Consider the following 20015-nt stretch of genomic DNA (forward strand, 5'->3'; position numbering starts at 1 on the left):
TTGTTCAAGGAAAAAAGAAGTGGTTATTCTGTGGCCATCTGTGTAACACATTTAATAAGTAAATTAAATAAAATGAACAAAGTATTTTTAACTCATGGACCAATATTCCTGGTCGCTCAATATTAAATTCCTTCATGGAAGAGTGTAACTTTCAAAATCTACTGAGCATCTCCCTTCTAAAAAATCCTTCTGTGATTTGCATCAAATTGCATCGTTTGAAAAATCTTTGTATCTAGTAGTGAAGTACTTTTAAAAATTGGTTATGAGGACATTTTACAAATGCCCTTTGTTTACTAATCAATCATTCTTCCATCAAATCCCACTAATCTAATTTATCAGTGGTAAAAAAAAGTTTCATCTGTTTTGGAATACAGAGAAATCCTTCCAGTAAGTAGTTAGGACAGACAACGAGCATTTCTACTGTAGCCAAATGAAACTGCAGAAAGTTACAGTCTGCTTTGCTACATCCAAATTTCATTTATTCTCAAGCATTGGAAAAGGACAAGAAATATGTAATATTTGTTCTGAGGTTTTCAATAATCATGTGATGCTCTCTTCAAATGTCTTGTCACTTTAAGACAGCATGTTACAAAAAAAAACAACTAAGACACTACAACAGTGAAGTACAAATAAAGATTTCCACTTGGAATAGTATTTACCATATTATTGTTCAAGGAAAAAAGAAGTGGTTATTCTGTGGCCATCTGTGTAGCACATTTAATAAGTAAATTAAATAAAAGGAGCAAAGTATTTTTAATTCATGGACCAATATTCCCGGTTGCTCAATATTAAATTCCTTCATGCAAGAGTGTAACTTTCAAAATCTACTGAGCATCTCCCTTCTAAAAAATCCTTCTGTGATTTGCATCAAATTGCATCGTTTGAAAAATCTTTGTATCTAGTAGTGAAGTACTTTTAAAAATTGGTTATGAGGACATTTTACAAATGCCCTTTGTTTACTAATCAATCATTCTTCCATCAAATCCCACTAATCTAATTTATCAGTGGTAAAAAAAAGTTTCATCTGTTTTGGAATACAGAGAAATCCTTACAGTAAGTAGTTAGGACGGACAATGAACATTTCTACTGTAGCCAGATGAAACTGTAGAAAGTTACAGTCTGCTTTGCTACATCCAAATTTAATTTATTCTCAAGCGTTGGAAAAGGACAAGAAATACGTAATATTTGTTCTGAGGTTTTCAATAATCATGTGATGCACTCTTCAATGTCTTGTCACTTCAAGACAGCATGTTACCTTTCAGTATATTATACAAACACATTTAATAAGTAAATTAAATAAAATGAACAAAGTATTTTTAACTCATGGACCAATATTCCTGGTCGCTCAATATTAAATTCCTTCATGGAAGAGTGTAACTTTCAAAATCTACTGAGCATCTCCCTTCTAAAAAATCCTTCTGTGATTTGCATCAAATTGCATCGTTTGAAAAATCTTTGTATCTAGTATAAAAGTACTTCTAAAAATTGGTTATGAGTACATTTTACAAATGCCCTTTATTTACTAATCAATCATTCTTCCATCAAATCCCACTAATCTAATTTATCAGTGGTAAAAAAAAAAAAGTTTCATCTGTTTTGGAATACAGAGAAATCCTTCCAGTAAGTAGTTAGGACAGACAACGAGCATTTCTACTGTAGCCAAATGAAACTGCAGAAAGTTACAGTCTGCTTTGCTACATCCAAATTTCATTTATTCTCAAGCATTGGAAAAGGACAAGAAATATGTAATATTTGTTCTGAGGTTTTCAATAATCATGTGATGCTCTCTTCAAATGTCTTGTCACTTTAAGACAGCATGTTACCTTTCAGTATATTATACAATATTCATTTCTGAGTGAAAGACTGCATACAAGTTCAAGAAAAAAAGTGAGAGGATTAATAGTGAAAAATTTCAGCCGTCTAGAAGTTGTTCAGATGGTCTAAACTAATCACCTCAGACTCCTTCCATACTGGAGAAGTCCTCTCGCAATCAGCCCAGAGTCAATCACTCAAATATGCCTTAGGTGAAATGCCTCTCTCCACAGGCAACTTAGGGCAGCTCAGTGTGGTGCTCTTAATTTCTACATGACTCAAGACAAGTAAAATGACTGTATTACATGTTCTGCAACACCACTGATTCTGCTCGTACAACTGCATTAGTCTTACAGGAACAACATCTCAATAAAATGGCCACAGAGAATGAAACGGGATGAATTTAAGCCAAAATGAATTCCTCATACATTTCATAGAATCATAGAATGGTTTGGGGTGGAAGGGATCTTGAAGATCAGCAAGTTCCCCCTGCCATGGGCAGGGACAGCTCCCACTAGAGCAGGTTACTTAAAGCCCCATCCAGCCTGGCCTTGAACACCTCCAGGGATGGGGCATCCACAGCTTCTCTGGGCAACCTGTTCCAGTGTCTCACCACCCTTATAGAAAAGAATTTCTTCCTGAGATCTAATCTAATTTATACAGCATTATTTTTTCTTACCTGGTCAGCATCGACAAATATTATTTTATCCACAGCCAAAGGGAAAAGAACGTCCAAAAAAAGAATTTTGTAGCCCCAGATAATCCTTTGTTTCTCTGCCTGTTGATAAAGCCAGCGGGGCCATTTATACTGTACTAACTCATACTTGAAACCATACTTTTTAGCCATATGAGGAATAACATCCTAGAAAAAGAACATAAATCCTATTAGTTGCACAAGTATGCAACACACGAGGACTCAAAAGGACAAAGAATGAACATTTGCAACACAATTGCAGCTGTATTTGCCTTACTAACTACATAAATTAGTATTTTAAAATGTTATTTTTTAGTTCTAGCAGTATCCTCAACTACACAAATATAAAAGCATTTATTTAAAGTTCTGGGAGACTATCAGAAGAGAATAAATTATTATAATATATCACTGGGCTTTGGGCTCCAGAAAAGAACTACTTTACTCATGAGACTTTCAAAACCAATAGTATTTAATATGCATTCAGAGATCATTTCCAACTGTGAAAATTTAATTTACATTATATAATTATTCAAGTGTAATTTTTTTTAAAATCCTACTTAAAATTTTTAAGAAAAACAATAAAAGGAAGACATTTCTCCTACCTTAAATGTTGGAGACAGATAGTTTTTCAGAAACCAAAATTTAACCGGTGTTTTTGTATGACGTAGGACAGAAAGCATCATAATTCTGTGGAAATATAAGTCTATAATAAACAAACAAATACACACAGGTCATTAAATTTCAACTCCACCTAAAAGGTGCTAGAGCTTTCTAAGTATAATTTTCTTTAACCCAGTTTAAGCAGAAATTTCTGTCTATTTCAAATAAAAAGCTTTGAAGAGCATGTCTCCAAGATGGGTTTATTCAATCCAGATTGGCTAAGCAACATTAGAAGGAACAATTTCAAAAGTGGATCTGTTAACAAGTTTTATTCTGAGAGGTGCCTGACAAAATTAGAATACCAATTAATACCTTATATTAACTTGGCAACTGAGATAACCAATGTGTTCTAAAATAAGTTGAGTTTAATAAGGTTGCTGAAAAGAAAAGCAGTGGGAAATAGAAAGCATAGATCAAGTTAAGATTCTCTTCAGAAAAGCCTTGGTAACTGCAAGAATCACTATTTTGGGTTCTTTTTTTTTTTTCACTATTATGGCATTTGTTTGGTGTAGCCAGACAGATAAGCAACGCCTTACAACTTTACGCAAGGTCAAATCTGCCTTAAAAATCAAGAAGTAATAAAGTGAGGTAAAGAAGTATGTAGGATGTTTTAATATTGGGGGTTTTTTTCTCCTTTAGAATAAATGAGTCTTTCCTTTTATGAAGGTTGTTGTAGGTTGAAGGAGAGAAATGCCGATGTTCAAACCGCATCGGATTACTAAGAAATAAAAATCAATACATACAAAAATGCTGCTTTCCAAATAAATATGCATGAACGAATTGTGAAATTCCACGTTAGGATAGGAAAACCCCTACACCTGACACCTGCAGACAAGCAGTCAAATCAGAAAAGTAACAGAGCTGGTTGTGACCAGATTAGGCTGTACTGTAAGATTTCCTTCAAAGCAATCACTGCTCATTGAATGAACACTGAAGTAAGGCCATACGTGCGTGTAGGAGTACCCACAGTTTGAACTAAACATAGATACAGCTCTAATGAAGCCACTTCTGCCATGTCTTTATAAAGAGATGCTGAATTTCATCTTTTGTGTTCACACTTCACACATGCACTCATGAAAGACACAAGAGAACATTTTTCTTTCTTCAAAGGATAATGGCGTTTTTGAACATCTATACATCAAATCACTTTGTTCTCAAACAAAGATGAATTTAGTCCTCACTGTATACAACTTTTCTGTGCTTTGACAATTTACTTGTTAAAAAAGTAAGTTTCTTTTAGCTGCTTAGTTTTCGGATGAAAGTTTGCAGTATTGCTATGAAATTCTTGTTTCCCTTTAACTTTTCCTTACCTTAAAAAACGTTCATACAAATGACCTGAAGCGACTGAAAAAATGTTAAGAATATCACTTTTCTTTTCCTTCTCCTCTGCTGGAATGTCTTCTGAAAATCTAATAAAAGAAAGACCCTCAGATTATTATATAAAGTAAACATTCAGCAGAAAGAAAATAGTATGTCATTACCATTAAGCTCATAAAAGAATCAAAACTAAGAATACACACAAAAGAAGTATTTTTTAAAAACCTACTTAAAATTTTTAAGAAAAATAATAAAAGGAAGACATTTCTCCTACCTTAAATGTTGGAGACAGATATTCTTAATGCTTATCCTATAGGAACTAAATACACCTATATTTTATTCCCATTGCACATGCCTGTGATACCAAAATCTTTTGGAAGCAACACCTTATACCCAGTCGCTCAGGACAAATGATGGCACAACTGCAGCCTCCAATATTTTCAAACAAAGAGAACCCAAATTTGGCAAGAACTCCACATAGCAAAATAATCAGCAATACACAGAGCCAGAATATCTTGAGAAGTGGTCATTTTTAAAATAGGCAACAGTTTGGTTTTTTTTTCACGCTTCATATATGTGCATTCTGCATCAGAAGAACCAATGCATATTCTTGAGCTAAATTATGTCTGCAGAGCCCCGTAAGTGGTTGAGTTGAATATATACTCTAAAATACAGAATGAAGATAATATAAAGCTGGCCACACCAGCCAAACCACATATTTAGCCCAGTACCTTAAAAACAGCAAATGACAAGGCTCAGGAGTAGTAGCTTGTTGCAGAATGCTCTCATAACATTCAATGGTCTGTGGTGGTGAGATTTCCTGAGTGTTTTCCATAATACTTGCTGAGTTCTTCCTTAAATTAATGCAATTACTCTCCCACCAAGCTACCCTATATCTCTGAGGTCTGCTGTCCAGAGGTTTTCTGTTTCTGCTGCACAGCATTCTTTGTTTGCTTTGAATACCAAAGTCTACCATGACTGGTTTTTTCAGTCATGTTTGCCTTCCAGCACAGGGAGCTGGGAGCTGGTGGCTGCAGTCTCCCCCACAGCACCGCGTCACAGATCTCAGAAAAAGCTGCCTTAGCCAAAGTGGTTACAGTATGGTTTTATATTCTTAGAGATTCACCTCAATAATCTCTTTTTTTTTTTGAGATGAGTCATTCCTCACACACTTGGATTGTGAGTCACTCCCATTAATTTTTTCTTCTGGTTAGAGCCCTTTTAACAGCATGCTTTAAAAAGTATAAAAATAAGTATCCCTCATAATCTTTAAAAGCAAATGAGACAAGCCTCAGACCTCCAACATATTTAAAGGAATTCACATCACTCCACTAACACAAAGCTGAGATGTCAGAAGGCTGCACCTTCACCAATCTCCATCTGGACACTGAGCTGTTGACCACTACCCTCTGGGTGCAACCATCCAACCAATTCCTCATCTACTGCACAATCCACCCATCAAATCGCTCTCCCTCCAACTTAGAGATAAAGTTGTTGCAGGGCACCACAAAATAGTATCTACATTATAAATCCCTTGGGGAGCCTTTTTATATATTTGTATCACTATTAAGTAAGAAACATTTACTTGCTATGAATATTAATAAACATGTCCTGGCATGGTAAACGAATAAGCAAATTATGCATTACCTTGTGACTGATTCTTGATTTCCTTTTTTTCCTGTTGTTCCATCAGTAAGGAGATCTTCATTCACTTTATCAGGCTTTTTCTGTACCTAGTCATTAAAACAAATGTATTTGTGTTATTTGGGAAGTTAGTTGATAATAATTACTTCAGTTATGATATCTAATTATGGCGTACTTACAGGCTAGAGCTGGACCAACATCTTACCAATTTCTATTTCAGTAAAATACTTACTGAACTGCATTAAACTGAACAGAAAAAATGTCGTTTCATACTTTTAAACTATGTACAGAACTTGCTGGAGGTGACTTAGAAATTAAAGCTATATTCACATTTCTAAGAAAAGGTTCAGCATTGAAGAAACTTCCAGGGTGGAGTGCAGCTGATACTCAGGGAATATATTCTACCATAGCTACATAACTTGCCATCTTAAGAGTCAGCAGATTCTAAGGTGGGAAAAGACCAGCACAGAGAGTGGGGTGGTGTGAAGATACCATAGCCAAACTGTGTGCATCAGGCAGGGAATGGGAACTTAGGGTACTATGAACCTTTTAGCACTAAAAATGTAGGGAATCGTATCTCATTTTCTTCCCTCACGAGTTTGTGATCCAGCCACCAGCTGGGAGAAGGGTAGCAGGGTGTCCCACCACGTTCATGGAACTTACCTGAAGGGAAACTGATTCTCAGAAGTCCTTCACAAGGAGAAGGCGACAAATCTGTCACTCTCCTGCCCAACTTAAGCAATTTCTGCTTTCTTACCCAGATGCTTAATAAAGGTTTCAAATTAATTTTGTTCGCTGACCTTAATTTCATTGATTAAAGGAAACCTAATTGTTTGTGAAACCCAAATAGCTTTTAAAACACTAAGAGTTTGAACATATTCAATTCTAACCATATTAATTTCACTTTAATACACTCAAGCTAACGCTTACAGATTTCTGTTCACACCACATCGTGTGTCTTTTTAGCTAATGCTTCTGAAGCCACATCCTAAGTGTTGCTGAAGTGATTCAACAGTTCAACTGAATGAGAGCTTACACATTCTAGTTACAAGCTTAATAGGTACCACCTTTCACATAGAATAATTTTCCTGCTTTCACAGAATCTTCTAGGTTGGAAGGGACCTTAAAGATCATCTTGTCCAACCGTCTTTGACCCAAATGGTACCCTTTCCTCCTTTCTCTGTGGTTTTATGGCAGGCCCATCATGCTCCAGAGTTACACATTTCCTCCAAGTTCTGGAAAATTTCAGTTACAGGGCTGGGGAAGAGACTCACACATGCGGTTTTAAAAACTCCTTTTGTATTCGTGTTTACACCATTCTTTCTCCTTCTCGAAGCCCAAAATTAGGATACAAGGTACTAAGGACACCTACACAAAATGTTATTTTACAAAAAAGTGGAAAACATGTAATACTAGGAGGTTCTTTTCTCCTTAATATAACTAGTTTCATGATCTCTTTTTGATACATCTTCAAGAATGAAAGTAACAACCTCATTTACGCAAATTTGGTAGCTTAGGGTAGACATACCAGAGTGGAAGTTAAAATTAGGTATCTGGACTTGACGTAAAATCCCTCCCCAGACACAGGAAAGAACCAGATGACTCAGGAGGCGGTCATCCCATCATGTAAGATGGGATGAGCAGCCCTTTGGACTGTCTTTCTCATTGTACTAAGCAGAGAGGGAGTTCAAGGCATCTAGACTATGCTCTTAGACACTTGAAGCTAGATAAAATAAATCATAACTATGTTACACACAAGGCTATAGTATTTTAACAGCTACTCAACAGTCTCCCATGCAATTAGTACAGCCTGATTGGATCAAGTTAACTACATTAATTTGCACACCCTTCTCTTTAATTATACAGAATCTAAATTATATATTTCAGTATACATCTTCCAATTAAATATAGCCTAAGACATGTAAGCATTAGTCATATTTCATATAAGGAAATACTGCAGACAAAAACCGGTATCTTTACATACTTGGACTTTGATAATTTTGCTTCTGAAGTTGTTTAATACCACAATAACATCTGTGAGGTCAGCTTCAGAATCTGTTCCTTCATGGCTGTGAGGAGAAAAAAAAACATGCAAAAGTAGTGGCTCATTAAAACATGCATTATTTCTTGCATTTAATTAGACTGTAAGATTTAAGATTGCTGATATTTATAGGAATAAAATTTCTTCACTTGCACCTAATTATACCTTAACTTCAGAAACTTTCTCAGTTTTATTCATCACTAGATGTTGTCCACAGCGATAGCCCTCACTTTTTAATTTCGATTTTCACAGGAAATTTTATCAACCAATATAAAAATGCAGCAACCATGAGCTGAATACGCAATTATGTATTATACAGGTATATACTACATTCAAATATTAAAGTATATTTTATTTTTCAAATATGGAAGACATCTTAGAAATTGCTGTGTGACAGCATTAAATATACTTTTAAAAGAAATCCTCTTTAAGAAGCCTAGGGAAAGCTCCACCACTGTGCTGAGACAGTAAAGATTGGCTCTCAGCTGCTTGCCTTTGGTAACTGTACCCCTAAAGACATGGCCATGCAAGGCACCACATGAACATCTGCCCTACTGAACATCAGCTTCAAGCCATTCAGGCATCTCAAAACTGTACTGCAGTCCACTGAGTAACAAGTATGTAAAATGCTGCCGTCACTCTGTGATGCAACGTAATAACATAATTCTCAAAATTTTACAGTTTTTATACCTCAATAGCCTACATATTTTTCCCTCAATCCTTTCTGTCTTTTAACAGCATCATGTCGTTTCCTCTCGTGAAGGCTACACATACAAAAACATGGCTTAAGAAAGTAATCTGCTACCCTTTAGGCTTGATTTTTTGGGGCTTTTTTCATGAAACAGAAATATTTAAACCTTGTTTCAATCTGTTTCATACTACTTATCTGAAAATGACAGCATTTTATATACTTATCTGAATTTTCTATTTAATAAATTTATGCAAAAAGTGCCTATGATTACTAAGTTTCACAGAGATGGCTGATTTTTGCTCAAAACAACGTTCAGGGTTATCTTGACTTTTCTACTCTCTGATTTAGTTTCATTTCCACACCAAAATATTGCATATATGAACACTTGGCCAAGGACTGTCTTTTTATCGCAGGGATGTACAGTACTCAAGATAAAAGGGCACAGGGCTCCATTTCAAATAAAGCATATCATTAAAAAATTCTGAAATAGTAAAACTAGAGCCAAACACAACTGCTGGTAGCAGAAATGGCAGCAGCTGGCACCGTGCTCCCATTTTTTTTCGTCAGTTTTTTTAATTTTTACACAATCAAAATTTTCTGTTATTCACCCAGTTATCTCAAAAAATCTGTATGTTCTGAATTCTGTACCTAGCTCTGCAGCTCTGCTGATGAAGATGATTTCCCAAAGTCTTTCCAATATTCTCAAGGTGTTTGGTAAATTTAAATTCGCTGTAAATTTAATAACATTGCTTTTTATGCCTAAATCCCTTCCGTGGATCCCTCACTGTCAGCTCCATCTTCACTGAGCGTCGATTGTTTTGCTCGGCACAGCACTCTCTGTGATGAATTTCTGTTCCAGTATGAAAAACACACTGAAAATAGAGGTACCTTGGATGCTTAACGTTGGTCTCGAGATCAATTTATCTGTTTCTCCATTCACATCTTTGTATACTTCCTACTGTTACACTTCTTTTTCTGACAGAGTACTTCATTTCAATTTCTAGTCGCACAGCTATGGGCTCAGACTAGGATATTCACTTGCTTTTAGGTAGGTATCTCTCCAAGAAAACCATACTGTTCTTGTAATTTTAAATCAGTGTGCTGAATCTTACACAGGACCTCTCATCCTTTCTCTCTCTCTGTGCATCTGATATTCAGCAGGTTTTAATTTTATGCATGTAACAGATGCACATTTCAAATGAGCGACCATGTGAATAAGGTTTTCAATGTGTCCTGGGGTTTGGAAGAACTGGGACTGTGATTCATAAACTCCCTTAAGAAAACCAATAAGGATTTTGTGTTTTGTCCAAAAGATACTGACAGCACTACTAAATATTTAACAATAACTACATTATTGTTACACAATTGTTGGACAAAACTATTTGTCACAGATATAAATAGTCCAGCAGACTATTTATGTCACAGCAGACTATTTATGTTGCAGCTTTGAAATGTTTCAAAACACCTACATCAATATAATATGAATTATAATTTTCCATACAGAGAACAAAAGCACAAAGAAACAAAAAGAAACTCTCTTTGCCTGAATTCTAAAAAATACAACTTTGAGTAAGCATATATTTTGATGCACACCATCAAAATATAATAAATTATACCTACCTGCCTTTTTAAAATATTAAATGTTCAGCAAGAGTTTATGTATTATTCTTTTGATATAAACTATTTTCTGCAGTCTTGCAATACCTGTTTTCCTACCAAGATCACAGAATCAATGTTCCAATAAGAAGCAGTGCTCAGACGGTTACTGAATATACCAGTTCTCATCTTTCTAATATTCATAGCAATTTACTAATAACAAATTGATTTACAAGTGTGACTGCTTCAAAATAATGATCCTTGTTACAAGCAGTGTTCAGGGACATTAAAAAAAAAAAGAAGCTTATTTCAAAAGCTGTGTATTTACATAAAGTAAAAATAAATTATTTGTATGTGTATTAGATGCTACTGTGAGAGAAGCAAACAAACTCTGAGGTGTAGAACATGCTGTGACTTCAAAATCCTGTATTTCTCCTACAACTCCTGCAGGCCTGTGCCTCAAAGAAAAGAGGTCATCTCACAGTTCAGCAGGAGAGGATATGATTAGTATATGAGGATGGTGAATATACTGCAATACCTCTTGGCAAAACTCCATCCTGTCCAGTAGTTGCTCGAGTTCTGATAGCAATTTGATACTATTGATACTGATAGAATAAAAGTAATATCAAAGATCCTGGTACAGCCTCTCAAACATACTTTAGCTGTTGCACTCTAAGCCTACGGCTTGTCATAATTCAATGAAATAAATGCATTTGTTTAGATTCCTCATCAAGTATTAATTTTACATAACTTAACTGAGCCTAATTAAACTCATTTGTATTACTTCTTAGGGAAAAATCAGTAATCTTAAAAGATGGTGGATGATTTGTTTCCTTTGATCCACTCTGGAACGTGGAGTGGTTTTGTTTCATTTGTTTCATCTTTTAATTCAACCACAGCTCATTAGGTTATTTTTTTTAAACCATGACACATTTCATAAATCACTTTCTATATCTTAAGAATTGAATGTTAAATTAGACAAATAACTACAGTTGGTGGAGATTAAGCGAACTTCTTAAGATAAACACTATGTTTTTCTGCTTTTTCAACAGATTTTGAGTAGTTTCAGGAAAAAAATTGAACATCGCAAACAAACAGAATGAACCTACTATCCCGTTACCATTGTAACACTGAAACTGATCCATTAACTACATATTCAAAAGAGCAAAGAAGTTAATAATTTTTTTCATTTTTTAATAGTAGCTGATGACTAAACAGCATATGCAACTATGTGTTCCTGAACCCCAAGCAATAATAAATATTTTATAAGAAACAGACCCTGTTTCAGCCCACAGAATTACAAGGCGAGGGAGGAAAGAAGGAAGAACTGAAGCTGAAATAAAACAATACTGTTCCTCTAGAAGGGAGTGGATCCAAAAGCTTCAAGAGGAGCTTCAAGAGGAGGCTACCATGGAAATTACAGATCTATAAGCCATATAGGTGGCAACTAAATGCCAGTAACTTCTGTCCATGCACAGGGGTTTCTCCCAAGAGAGGGAAATGCGGCACAGTCAACATGCAGACAGGGTACAGAACTGAAGGGTGCTCCTACATCCTAAGGTGAATGCGTAACCACAGTGATTTAGATGATTTAGATGACTAAGAAACGCTCAGAATCAATTGAAGAAAAAAGCCCAGAACTGAATACAATGCTCCTGTTAAAAACAGGTGCCAACCACCAATAACCCTGCATTCAGAGGCACCCTCAAAGCTCAAGAAAAAATATTATGAGATGGAAATTCATGGCACTTCCTCCAGCTGATCAAGACACTGCTGGTGAGCCAGCAATGCTCCAGCAGACATTCTTGGAATTACATGTTAAGCATGTTGGGAATGCCCAAATATTAATCAACAAAGCCTTGAGTAACATTTCTACAGAGTTTGATAACATTAACCACGCTTGGAACTGACAGGACAAGCAGATGTGTAGCTGCACAGTAAGAGACTTCACTAGCATAAAGTTTAGCTGAGCAGCTTAGGTTTACTATGCATTAACATATCCAAATGTCTTCAAGAACACATGGAGCAATCAAACGACGAGTTACACTATTCAGGAAATAAGGTTATCTCTTTATAAACTTTAAATCATCATTTGCTTCTTGTTCAATTTTTTTCATGTTATTTTTGCTCATTTTCCTTCAGTACTGTCAGATCTTTTCAAAATATCTTGCACTTACAGATTCATTTATAAGTAGGTTTCCAAAAGACGGATTAATACTTACGAAAAAACCTGATAAATCTCTTCGGACCTTCCTTTACGCAACCTCAATGTCCAAGCACCTGGATTTGCTTTCAGCTGAAAATATCCCTAAAAAAAAAAAAAGGGAAAGACAGTCACTTGTTGTGTCAGCATTTCAGAATCATGTACTCTTACAAACATCAATTATCCAACATTTGGTACTGCAGCCAGTGTCAGTAACCATTGCCTTCTGCTAAACCAGCCCTGAAAGTAATATGGCAGTGATGCAATCAAGTATCACCTTTCCTGTATGTCTATATTAAAGCCTTTCCGTGTTCCATTTGGTTTTAGCAGAATTTGAGTTGTATACAAAATCTCCACCTAGAGCAGCAAGTCGGTGAGTAAAAAATAAATACATTATTAAACCGACCCTAAACTGAAGTTTCCTGAACTTTGTTTCCTTTGGAACTTAAAATTTTTGTCTGGAACAGCTTTCCAAGTCAACACAGCTCCATCCCCATTTAGGAATGCTGAATACAGCTATCATTATCTGAAACCCATATGAAGGAAGCTTTGGAATGTGAAGAACCATTAAAAACTTCATCATGTTGAACATCTACTGTTGAGACCTTATTCAGTACTTGTGAAAAAAATCAAAGATTCACAGTTTATTAAGAATTTTATTCCTTGCAATACGGAGAACAGGGAATAGCAGATAGGTAACAGATCTTATTCAGAAAATCCTTCCTTATCAAATTACTTTAGCCAATAGAAAACAAATCTTTCATTTTGGACATCACAAGATCTTCTGGTCGGTGGACTCCTAAACCAAAAAATAATTACTTTGGATGACCAGAAGAATTCTCAGGTATGGGTTTGTCTCACACAGGCTTTAAGCACTTGACTGAAGCATCTAAAATAGGAGCCTTTTGTGTGGATCATTATGTACCAGAAATGGTTATTTTAATCAGAACGTGATTCATACCTTACATTTGTCAGTGGAACCTCCATCTGAATATAACTCCCTCCGACCATCTACTTATGGCAATTAGGCTCCCAGTTTAGGTATTTCAGACAAGAATCTAAAATTAGACTACATCCAAAACTTTATTGGAAGAGTGGGGGAAAGCTCAGCAAATTAGAGATGCACATCTTTTGTAGATGGTCTTAACTCCAGGATACTCTTGCTAATTTTAGCATTGCTAAGTTTGCAACACAGAGAAATGGATTTAAAGAACAAGAAGCTTTTAAGGAATTCTCATGAGGAGTGTGCAATTTTAAGGACTATTTCTGTACTTAATACTCACCAGGTTGGCCATCACAATAGTATCAACCATGACAGGATTATTCTTTGTGCCCAGAGTGAACTGTAACCCTCGAGGAGGTTGTCCAGTCGTCACATCAAAGCAATGTCCTTCAAGCAATATATATTCTAGTTCATATTCTGCTATCACTGTCCCTTTTATCTGTGGAAGGAATATTTCATAGTTAAATGACATAATTTATTGATGAGGGAAAAGTAACATATTAATGACAAACATGCTGCATGGGATTTACCTCAACTAAATTCAACTGTCAAACAAAAGAGAAAGGCCCTTCCAGAAGGAACTTCGCTCAATTTTAAAATAGGCATCCAAGAGAAAGAGGATGAATCACTGTCTGGAGGGACCTTCTCTCCATTGACCGTTGAGGAAGCTGAAGCATCTCAGCTTTGGTAAGGAAAATCCCAACCTTCATTTTCACAATACACCTTCCAAATACACAGCTTGGGTCTATCAAACACGGTCAATATTTTGAATAAGCTTCGTTGCTGAAACAAATCTAGAGACTTTGAAGCTGGGGGATTAAAAATAATTTAAAAATTGTGAACTAAAAAAAGGTCAAATATATTTTAATATATATTAATAACAGCCATATATTCAAAATTATAAAGCTCAACATAGCAGATAAATTGCTTTTACTTGAACTCTGTATTCTGATTTTTTCTGTTTCATTGCTTTAGGACTTGGGTTTTGTGATTTTTTTGTTTGTTTGTTTTTTTAAAAGAAAGTGGGGAAAAAAAGATGATGAAAATACAAATGGTAAAATACTGACTTAAATAGCCAATTACCACAGAAAATATTTCTGGAAAACAGACAAAAAAAAAAAATCTCACAATGTTTCCATTTCCCTCGAGGTAGATGGTCCAACACAAGTTTTATAATGTTTACAAACTATTACTTACATCCTGTAAATGAATGTTATCGAGATCACAGGAACTGTTTACTGCTTCAACCAACCAGCTTTCAGGAGTGATCATGTTTAGGGTTAAAAGGGGTGATTCTGGCAATTCTAGGAATTTTGCCATAGGTTCAGAAGGAAGGTGCTTGTTGATCCCGTAAGTTAATTCTGGTTCCAGAACAAAACGATAGAAGCTGTTGAAAAAGAAGTGTGTAAAAAAGCCATATATTTACTGAAGAATGAAGTTCCAAACACAAAGTTCTTCCAAAATACCAAAATATAGTAAATGTTTACCAATGTAATGATATCTGGAGGCACAGTGGCTCTCTATTCTTTTGGAATACTGTCAGACAATACCTTTATTCTTTTGGAATGTGTCAGACAATTTTATATGCCGTGGCATATCAAGTGGGCTGGTAGATGAACATGGATCTATTCACTTCTGATAATTTTTTGCTGTGAAAGTATCTAGTTCCCATTAACATTCTAAGCAGTTGGGAAGATGAATACCCAAGAGGTTGATCTCAGCACCTTGACTGTGAACCGCCTTGAATCCTTAGAAACTTTATCATTAAACTAAGCAGAAGGACTTATCTCTGATGGAAGAAAAGCCTTTGGGAACAGCTCCTGACACTAGCAGCAGCAAAGACAGAGAGCAGGCGAAAGGAAGGGCCCTTCTATTCCTCTCTAGCTCTTACCCCATTTATTCCACAAGTAAAAGTTCCTCACAACAAAAAAATAATTATGATTTTCTTCCTTCCTCTACTGCTATTCAACAAAATGAGAAGAATCAGTACAGAGAAAGAAGAGCACTGAAGGTAAAGAGTCAAAGCAGCAAGCAACAAGTGCTTCATACAGGAAAAAAAAAAAGGTCCAGAGAAGGGCAACGAAGCTGGTGAGGGGTCTGGAGCACAAGTCTTATGAGGAGAGGCTGAGGGAGCTGGGGTTGTTCAGTCTGGAGAAGAGGAGGCTGAGGGGAGACCTTATTGCTCTCTACAACCACCTGAAAGGAGGCTGTAGAGAGGCGAGGGTTGGTCTCCTCCCAACTCACATGTGACAGGACAAGAGGAAATGGCCTCAAGTTGTGCCAGGGGAGGTTCAGATTGAATATTAGGAAAAATTTTTTACACTGAAAGGGTTATTAAGCACTGGAATGGGTTGCCCAGGGAAGTGGTTGTGGCACCATCCCTGGAGGTATGTTAAAGACAGGTTGACAGGGTGCTTAGTGGCATGATTTAGTGATGGTTTTTATCAGAGTTAGTTTGATGGTTGGACTAGATGATCTTAAAGGTCCCTTCCTACCTACACAATTCTATGACTCTGTGACATTTAATTACTAAGAAAGGTAAGAATATCTGTACCCATCAGGAGAATACAATTTTCCTCACACAGTATTTGGGCTGGTATATGGACGCATTTCATATTAACCATTGCTGCAAGAAAAAGGCAACCTTTCCACAGGGCAAATGTCAGAACACTTCTTCCTCTCACCTCTCCCAGGCACAGGGAAAGAGCCAGCTACTAACACCTGCAAAATGCTTAGCTTTAAAAGCCATCATGACAACGTTCAACCAAGATACTCAGAAGATTGGCAATTAAGACACTCTCTTGCAGTATAAGAGGTGTCAAAAATCAAATCAAACAGAAACTAAGGACTTCCATTTTGTGGGAAAGCAATTAATTCTCTATTCTGGTGGGTAAAGTGCAGGCACTACCAGCAGCCTCTCTCATAATAAGACCATAGGTAAAATAGCTGCCGAAGGGATGGCAGTGCTTAAACATTTCTCTTGGAGGAAAAGGAATCCTCTCTGGAGAATTCACTTTAGTGGAAACGTTTATAACCAAATCAGTGAACCCTGGTCTTCACAGACAGTTAAAAGAAATTTCAATTTAAGGCAGGTACTTTCAGGGCATAATATTCTTAACAAATTATAACGATATCTCAAATGCAGACTGAACATTTACTCAGATGAATTTCACTTTTAAGTTAAGCGTACTTAATCTGTAAAACTCATTACACAGACAGTGGGCTGTAAGAAGTTACCAAGAGAAACAGACAATCTCCTGCGAGTTTTCATAGGCGTGAAAGAACTCCACTGATGTTGCTAAGGACTGTTTATGAGAGGTGCATTTGATGGACTAGATCACTTCCATGTGATGCCATGCTTGACACCTTAGAATCAGAATTTTTCTCTAGACAAGTGCAAACTGCTTAGGTAACATTCAATGAAACTAATTCAACAAAAAGAATTCAGAAACATAAACCACTGCTTATTTTTTGAGGGAATATACACTGTTAAGGTTGTTTTTCCAAAAAAAGTGAGACCGTATACGTGTAAGAAAAGCTATAAACTACTTACCTCTTCAGTGGTGCTTCTGACAGCTTAGATCTGCAGTTCAAAAACAACCTGAGTTTCACATTGATAATGTCTTTAAGTACCTACAGGAAAAAAAACCAAACCTCTAAAAAATGGTTCTTGGCAATCACCAAACTTTGAAAATAAGCCAAACTTATCATTGTGACATCCCCTCATTTCTCCATCTTCAGTAGAAATCTTAAACATTTTAAAGTTCTAAATTTATCGGTGTATTAAGGGATGTTGTCAGATGTTCCAAATAAAGATTTGACCTTTTCTAAAACTGCATGAGTTAGCATGTGATATTCTTGATAGTCAAAATGTTAATGTTTTCCCCTAGTGAGGCAGTTCTTTTAAAGAGCAGCTATCCTCCTTTTCTAATGCTTGAATAAATTACATTATCACCTTTCTTTTGTGTTTCTAGAAGATTTCAATGCACTTGAAAGTCTTTAAGTACAACACATGCCTTTTATTTAATAACTGATCTTCCAAAAAATGACCTTCACTCTTACTAAAACAGTTGCATACAGTAAATTGTTGAATAAAGCTCAGAGATTTTAATATTAATTTTAAATTAGAATTCAATTTTAATACTTAATTACTTAATAATTTTAAATGTCAACAATAGATTAATGATGCGTTAAACTATTCAACTTCAAAACATTCCAGTAAGTTAAAATGTTTCTACTTCTCAGTTTCTTCATCTATTCATTGCCAAAATACTAATTTTCTGGATGCTGTTGTATAGCAAACATAATATTAGGACAGTATTTTTCTTCTTATTTTTGTGAGCAATCTATATTGTTTAAAGTTAACAAAGTTATGCATTTCTTTAAAGCACTCTTAAAAACCTTTCCCAAGTTATCTTCATTTTTGTGTTTTCCGATCCAAAGTGCTTATTTGAAAGCAGAAAGCACCTGTGTCTACCTTTATGGATATTATTAGAAAAGCAAAGAAGACATTAAAGCTAAGTTAAAATACTGGTATCACTAAGGTTAAAATCTAAAATTACTATAGAGGCAAGTAAACTGGGAACAAAGCAAAACAAAGGTCACCCTTAAATCTCTCTTATAACCATTTCTACTTTCCTCAGTTCAACCCACAGCTACACATATTCTTTACTAAAGTGCTGCAACTTTACACAGTCCTAGGGACCTGTTCTGCTCCTCATTTCTCATTCTCATCCTTTGTGTTGCCTGAATACCACCACTGAAAAACTACAGAGCAAAGAAGAAAGACTAAGGAATGGCATAAGGCTGAGAACGAGCAAAGCAGCAGGAAATGAGAACCCAACAGCAGTGGAAGCATAAAAAGGTAAAGTATTACGTGACAAAGACCACCAAAATCAGAATACAGGTCAAACTCATTCAAGAATCCAAAGCATTTGCAATGAGTGCTAGCTGGTCTCATCTACCAAAACCAGAATTTTCAACATCATTTGAAAAATTGTTTTCTTTAAACATATCACACCAAAATGATGTGAACCTGTATTGGACTTCATCTTCAACTAAGACAAAAACCTTATCCCACTACTAAGAAGGATGTTTCAGCAGTCTGCATTGATAGGTTGCTGTGTGTAGAATGAAATTATCTTGAAAAAGACTAAGGTATCATCTTATTTCATCGGCTGACCATGAAATTCAGTATAGTATTGTAGCCAAAAGAATAATGCTTTTTTTAATTAACATTTCAAAGGAATTTAAATAGGAAATAATAAATAAAACAAGACTGCATTATCTCTGTGCATTCTAACAATGCAAATTCTGTAATACTGAATTTGGTTCTGTTATTTAAAGCTCATGATGACACTAAGAGGCAGGACATCCAAGTCAACACATGGAAATGGTTACAAGACTGGGAAGCCTCTTTTATAGCAGGGTATTTGAAGAGTTCAGTTACTTTAAATCAGAAAAATCCAAAGCAGGGCATGGAAATTTAGTTCAGGGAGTATTTCATACCATAAAAAATAGGTTAATTATTTCAGTTTAACATGACCGAAAATTATTTGAGAGCAAGTTTTATTTTGCACGTGCAGTCACTTTGCAAAACGCTTACTGTAAGTGACCACAACTTATCTGAAAAGCATTAACTCACTAAACCACAATTATTCAACCAATCACCTGGAGCTATTTGTGAACATTATCATAATATGAAGCATCCTCACTGAAAACAAACTCTTACAATAGAATCTTCAACAGAACTGCCAAAAAGATGAGAAGCTGAATGCTTACAGCATGGAGCTAAATAAAAATCTGCAATTCCAAGTCTGAGTTTAACAGTCAGGTTAATTAGCCACTGGAAAAGCTCTGTAGGAGCTGTGATCTCAACCACTTGGTAATACTTAATTACCTTGAGATTTAAAAAAAATATATATATATTTTTACTTCAAATGTTAATTTATAAAAAGAAGTTCTATGACCCATGTTTTATAGGAAATCAGACTGGATTATCAAAAGGAAGGGGCTCCTTCAGAGATTCCTATCGCTTTAGTGATGGAATAAGAGTTTCTCCCTGAAGACAGAATGAAGAAAGAAATAGAGGCAGAATATAATTGACAGGAAAAAATAAAAAGTTTGATTTTTCTCCCCACATTTGAGTTCATTGACAGTTACTGGAACAAGAAAAAGAAAGTAGACGATCCTGAGAATTACATATTTCTGGAATAAAGCAGTTAGGCTAGGGGGCATGCAGCTTGTTCACTGGCACCACGTATAATATTTTGCAGCTGGTTTTGGTGAACCATCAGAATAAAACCAACCTCCTTCAATTTTGTACTCATTTTTAGAAGAAGGAATTTTTTTTTT

At 35.6% G+C, this 20015-nt stretch overlaps 1 protein-coding gene across 1 annotated transcript in view; it reads right to left on the minus strand.

Moving 5' to 3' along the window:
- Positions 1–20015, minus strand: part of UGGT2 (UDP-glucose glycoprotein glucosyltransferase 2) — a 108567-nt gene that overhangs the window by 17564 nt on the left and 70988 nt on the right. The window contains exons 27-35 of the mRNA XM_014955635.1: positions 17215–17294; positions 14859–15048; positions 13942–14100; positions 12678–12763; positions 8112–8196; positions 6131–6216; positions 4477–4575; positions 3109–3193; positions 2492–2674 (exon numbers count right to left, since the gene is read on the minus strand). Coding sequence (XP_014811121.1) covers positions 2492–2674; positions 3109–3193; positions 4477–4575; positions 6131–6216; positions 8112–8196; positions 12678–12763; positions 13942–14100; positions 14859–15048; positions 17215–17294 — 1053 coding nt within the window. The remainder of the gene's footprint in view (positions 1–2491; positions 2675–3108; positions 3194–4476; positions 4576–6130; positions 6217–8111; positions 8197–12677; positions 12764–13941; positions 14101–14858; positions 15049–17214; positions 17295–20015) is intronic.

This window comes from Calidris pugnax, unplaced genomic scaffold, assembly GCF_001431845.1.
Source record: "Calidris pugnax isolate Ruff unplaced genomic scaffold, ASM143184v1 scaffold274, whole genome shotgun sequence".
Lineage (NCBI taxonomy): Eukaryota > Metazoa > Chordata > Aves > Charadriiformes > Scolopacidae > Calidris > Calidris pugnax.